At 40.3% G+C, this 6,240-nt stretch overlaps 1 protein-coding gene across 2 annotated transcripts in view; it reads left to right on the forward strand.

Moving 5' to 3' along the window:
* The window catches only part of LeuRS-m (Leucyl-tRNA synthetase, mitochondrial), a 53,665-nt gene extending 51,099 nt beyond the window's left edge, over positions 1-2,566 (forward strand). For both annotated transcript variants that reach the window (XM_071589374.1, XM_071589375.1), the window contains 2 exons: positions 143-393; positions 1,890-2,566. In XM_071589374.1, coding sequence (XP_071445475.1) covers positions 143-393; positions 1,890-1,920 — 282 coding nt within the window. In that variant the 3' untranslated portion in view covers positions 1,921-2,566. The remainder of the gene's footprint in view (positions 1-142; positions 394-1,889) is intronic.
* The last annotated feature ends 3,674 nt before the right edge of the window (positions 2,567-6,240 follow it).

A 6,240-nucleotide genomic window follows, 5' to 3' on the forward strand; every position in this document is an offset into this window, starting at 1 on the left:
ATTTATTTAATATTTGTCTCTAGCCTCTGCTTCTAATTGGTTGCTTCCCCCACCGCGCTGTGCCTCCCCAAGGTGCGGTGCAATGGCACCCGGCACGTTTTGCTGAGTGTGCCATTGCAGCCCTTTGCTGTCTCACCCACAGCTGAATGGAAGTGAGTTGTGCTGCATCAAAATGCCAAAAAGAGATCTGGATGTCCTTGGTGCTGAGGATGCCCTGCAGCGCTGTCTCCTGCACCCATCATTTGAGATGACCAAGCAGCGGGGGGAGGGAATGGAGAAGGGCAGGATGGTTGACTACAAGTACACCCATTATCCTGGATACCAGGCCACAGTGAACATATTGACGGAGGCAGGCTTAAGCCGTAAGGATTCTGCCAGCGGCAAGACAGTGAGGTGAGTCAACAACCTACCTGCCCCCACCAAACCAATGCTATAATGGGTTACAACATTTTTGACACAAAAAACAAAGTGTTTTAAGATAAATATTGCTAAATATGTGTTAATCATCAATTGAATAATCCAGGCATGTTGTTACAGAAGGGGAACATCATAGCTTGGTAAATAAATCATCATGAACAGTGGAATAGTGTGATTATTTATCACAGTATTATGTTATGCATATTATTCAAGTACAATACATCTTATTTATCTAATGGTCAAGCAGATACGGGTATGTTACCCATGATATAAGAATGGTCAATATGGAAACATGAATCGTGATCAATATAAAATTATTTGTTCCATTTATCTGACAAAAGTACACTTTTCAGCACAATCTGGAAATCAATAATCCACCCAAAGTTTCATGGCCTTTATTATGGATTTTGTAAATATGAATTCAGAATAATTTAGTTGTTGCGGGCGGGGATCGCGATGGCGTAATGGCTAATGTACTGGCTTCCAAGTGAGTGGGCCGGGGTTCAAATCCTGGAGACAGCAAATATTTGTCAGTGGTATCCCAATCCCCCCTACTTGAGGTACTTCTTGGAGGGCACTTTGAGTGAACACTCCATCCGTCAGATCACACATTAACCCCTTATAATGTCAGAATTAGCCTCCTGGCCTTGATCGCCTTCCCTAAAACAACTGCTACTACTATTATTGCAGGTTGTTTACCAACACAGGGAGTCAAAAATAGTGAATAAAGTGAGTTTTAGGTTTAAACATGTGACCAAATAGGTTTGGAAAAATTAGTGACTCAAATTGAGTTACTTATGATTAAATAATAAACTTTTCCTGACAGTGATTTTAACATTCTTGAGCTTGAACTGAACTCCTCCCCAGCCTATTTCTACCTAAAGGCCTCAAGTATGTAATCCAAATTAAAGGTCTTGATACTTTGCGTTGATTATTGTTGGCACAATGAGGTTAAATATTAATGTAAGATCCTGGATTCTTCCTAGGTTTGATCATCTTCATAGATATCCACATATTGTGCACGTAATCTTTAAAAAAAGTATTGATTTATTCTGAATGTTGTGTTCAATGTTAGCCAAGAATTTTCCAACCTGTTTAAGATTTCTTGTTTCTATTTGTTCGGCGAATATGTGCAATCCAGGTCTAATTTATTGAATATCCAGTCCGTGTCCACGAGGCATGTGTGCAATTAATTTCATCCTCCACCAGCATGGTATCATTCCCGTTTTGATCACACTGAATTGGTATGACTAAAAATGGAGTTAAACCACGGTCATTTCGCTTTTCAAAATTCCACTTTCAAACTGGCCATTCTTGTGAGGTCAGAGTTAGGGACAAATATTGTCTCAACTCAACTGGGAATTTAGTTAAGTTGCACACTTGAATCCTGTGTGTGCATCACATTAGGGTATTAAGATAAAATTATTTCAAATTTCTGGCATTTATAAGTGTACTCTTTTGTTAAAATACAGGGAAAAGAAAATGGCAGAGAATTTACCATAAAGTTGCAGAGGACACAATGGCAACATGTATACAAATCTTTGCATCCGAGAGTTGTGAAGAGCTACTACCTGCCACCAAAGAAATCATTTAAAATGAGATGTACCAGATGTGCCATTGAAGAAGATTAGAATTATTTGTGATGAGGGTTATGGAACAAGATATGGTATTTCACATAAACGGCAGTGTGAAGTAACGTTAGTAAAGCGAAGATGCTCAACCTAACCTCTGGTCATGATGGAATCATGGAAATGCAAAACAAACAGTCTGATGTATAAAGCATGTCTCAGACATTTTCCATCGCTATATGTTTAAAGCAGAACGCTTCCTGGGGCCTCCTGGACCTATAGCCACCCTCATCTGCCATTGCCTTGGTTGGATGGTCTCTGGTTAGTGTGATGCTGTCTGAAGGCTGAGATTCTGGACCACTCTTGACTCTGACTACCCTTGTTCAAGCTCAAAGAGTAAATTAGAGGTAAAAGCAAAATAATCATATAATAAAATAATTTAATCTCAATGCCTCAATAAAACAAACAGTTATTAATAATAATTCACTGATAATAAGTGCTTGATCTAAATTTCCCCCCATGAAAGTAGAATATACAGGGTCCGTACAATAAGTATCGGGACTGGTTCCAGAAATCAAAATTTATTGCAGTTATCATTACAATTCTTAATTATCTTCAAAATACATTCCTCCTGCATCAATATATGCTTAGTTCGGCACGTCTGCCACTCGTCAAAATCCTGCTGGAAGTCAGTTTCTGGAATACTGTTGAGAGCCTTTGTCATCGCCGCTTGAACCACCTCGATGGAGTCAAACCGATATCCTTGGAGCTCCTTTTGAGCTATCCTTTGAGGTAATAACATTGTTGAGAAAATCTTCATCTTCCAGGGTGCAGTCCAAAATTTCTTGCAAAATTTCCACCCGTGGCAGATTTTGTTCCTCGCTCAAGACTTTCGGTACCAGCTTTGCCCACACTCTCCTCATCGCAAGATCCTCTGTTACAATGGTGTCGATGGTTCTGATTAAAAGGCCGGTCTCCTCACTGATAAGGGTGATGGTTAAACGCCTGTCAGAGTCCAACACGTTTTTCACTTTGGCCACCTGATCATCAGTTCGATCGGTCGTCGGGCATCCGACGCGGTGCTCGTCTTCCCGCCCTTCCTTAAACATTTTGTGCCACTCAAAAACTCTTGTGCGGCTTAAGGCATCATCCTTAAAAGGCCTGTTAAATGAGTTCAAGGGTCTCCCATGCGGATTTCCTGAGTTTAATGTAAAAATTCACTTCATAGCATTGCTCGATGGTGCGCTCCATGCTGGTGCGACGACACAGCAAACAATTACACGTCACAAAAATCCACCTCCTCTCTTGACGCATGCCCGGAGGCAACTGAACTTAAGTGCGCCTGAGTGGTGGGGGACCCTGAGCTGACAGGTCAGACCTCCATCCACCACTCCGTTGAGGCTACAGCGAACCAGTCACGATACTTATTGTACGGACCCTGAATCATCAAATGTCTATAATTGCTAAATATGAAACTATGATGAAAAATACAGAATAGAATTTAATTATTTATAATTATTGCACTGTTCCAAACCCAAATATTCTTGAAGTATCTGACAAGTAAGCAAATTGTCTTGTCAGATCATGAGAATGATTGTTGAACGGTAAGTTCACTGAGCCAATGGCACTTAACTACAAGTGCATAAGCTTGTTCACCTTAATGCAGTGAATGGCATTTATGCAAAATCATTTTAATAAGTTGATTTCGAAGTTTGGAGAAAGTTGACGGCAGTTATCAAAATTGTTGTTCTAATCCAAAGTTGCCAATCACATAAAATTTTTATCAGTATTTTTTTAAGAGATGGACCAGCCATGCCTGGGCCAATGAAGGATGTTTCCATTTCTTAGAGCCTGTGATGAGGCTACTCAGGAGAAACCCGTGACTGCCGACACTAACCCAAGGAATTGCTCTTAGTGTTTGGCTCACTCATCAAGTGGGGCTGAGTCCTTTGTGGCCCTCGCGGGAACTCCTTTGACTCTCTCTGATCAAGAGAGGGCCTGGACCATCACGGAGTGATTTCATTCATCTGAGTGAAATTAGGCTATTGAGCAACTTTTTAATCTTTGACCCGTAAGAAATGGAAACAATTCCAAAAGACAGTATTTTCCCAGTGAAAAGTGTTTTTCACTGGGCTTGTGCTAGAGGGAGTATTTACCTGTCAATGCTGTCATGCTTAGTAGGTTCCCAGGATAGACATCACGGACCGCAATCAATAGTGACAAAAAATCAAATTCATTATGTTCCTATGGTTCATCATCAGAAATACATTTCTTCCTGTTATAATTAACGGAATTTTTTGTTTCATTTTCTATAATAAATTGTTAATATGTTATTAAATTTTCTCTTTTTTACATTATTGGGATGCATGCAAAATCACCTTCATCGATTTCTAGTCAAAAGGACAAACAATAAATTTAGGATCGGTATTATGGTGGTTATTGCACCGGTTAAGTAACGCAATCAAGAAAAAGTCCTCATTCTCCAAGTAAAAATTTCTCTTCCATCAATTAAATGTACGGGTGCACAGTTTCAATGGCAAAAATTATGGAATTAAAGATTGGATTATTACAGTATCCATCAATTCATCTGATTTGGCCCCCTGCGACTATTTTCATTTCCAAACTTGAAAAAAAATGGCTTGGCAAAAATCGGTTTATGCCAAACAAGGAGGTCATCACCAACGCAGATGCCTATTTTGTAGACCTTCCAAAATCCTACTTTCTAGAGGGCTTAAAAAAGTTAGAGAAATGCTAGGAAAAGTGTGTTGAGCTAATTGGAGATTATATTGAAAAACTTTAAAAGTTGTAACCTAATTAATTTATTTTTTCTGTTTTTCATCAGGACTTATTGAATGGTACGTGTATACGCTAGATATTTTGTGAGACATCACAGAAGTTGGCTTGCCCAACAAGACAGCAAATTCCCCAATGCGAGAAATACCTGCCTGCCAAAAAGCATTAACGCATTTGAAACCAGTCATAATGATCAAAAATTACATCATGAATCCCAGATCTATTTTTATGCAGATTTTAAATTTATAAATTGGATTTTTGAGTTTTTTAGGCATAACAGAAGAGGGATTCCAGGAAATGTAGGTGCCAATGCCCAAATACTAATAATTACACTCAAGCCGAAGACAAATAAACATGCTGTCAACCAGTTTCAATGAAAGAAGTGGCCTCTAGAATCCAAGTTTGAAATTAACGTGGGTTTGTATGTGATACTTTGTATTTTGGTATTTTTGAGACAATTCAGCGGTGAGCTTGCCCTGCTAGATGAAGTATCCCAATGAGTACAAAGAATTACCCATGGGCTGAAAGTGAGCAAAAACATTCTAAACCCATTCCAATGATCTGGCATGACATAATGGATCTGACCATTGAACTAATGTAGATTAGTGTGCTGGATATTGTAATTTGATGAAATATTCACGGCGGGGGAGGGAGTGAATTATGCGGGCACTGCGGCCAACCCACTGGATCACCATAGTGTTTCGTGCTAGTATCACAGATGAAATGATGAACTGCGTACAGGGAAGCTGATTTGGGGCTGAGACAGGCTGAACAAATTGGATTTTGTTCTCTCCAACTCATGAGGTTGGAGTGTTAATTGAACTGGAGAATGGTAATGGGTGTTACTTGGAAGATGATAAGTTATAAATAGCCAATTAAGGCAAGTATATGTATTCTAATATGATGGGCACTCACTCACTGCATTTGAGGGAGTGTACCTCCTCGATCACTAAAATTGGGAGGGCACTGCATGCACGCTCAATGTGCACCGTGGTTGTGTATCCCATGGCTATGTTGTCGTTCGTTGCATCGTTGTTGACCTCCCATGCCCTCTCAGCAAATGCCTCCATATCCTACGGAGCTCCCTCTCTCATGTTAATCAGAGGCTCCTCTGAATATATTTAGGCCTTCCACTTTGTGTGGTGTAGTTCAGCAGTTTTTTCCTTGAGGTCATACATTGTGGCAATGTCAGATGCTGTTCGCATCTTCTCGAGAAAGGCACGTACTCCTCGGGGCTCCCCAACAAATGCTACTTGCGCGAAAGGAGTGCCAAATTTGCATGGGCACCCAATTTCTCCACCCTGCTATCCAAAATGGTATGAATAAAGCTACTATTTCCCATCTCAAGCTTTTGTGCATATCCATCCATCTCGTTGAGGGCCTGTTTAAGGTCCATCTCCCAGACACCCGAAACTCAGCCTTGCAGCCATAGCAATCACCTGGTCAACTTGTTCCTGCTGAA

The sequence above is a fragment of the Hetaerina americana genome, unplaced genomic scaffold (genome assembly GCF_022747635.1).
Source record: "Hetaerina americana unplaced genomic scaffold, ioHetAmer1.1.p SCAF_37, whole genome shotgun sequence".
NCBI classification, from domain to species: Eukaryota; Metazoa; Arthropoda; class Insecta; order Odonata; family Calopterygidae; genus Hetaerina; species Hetaerina americana.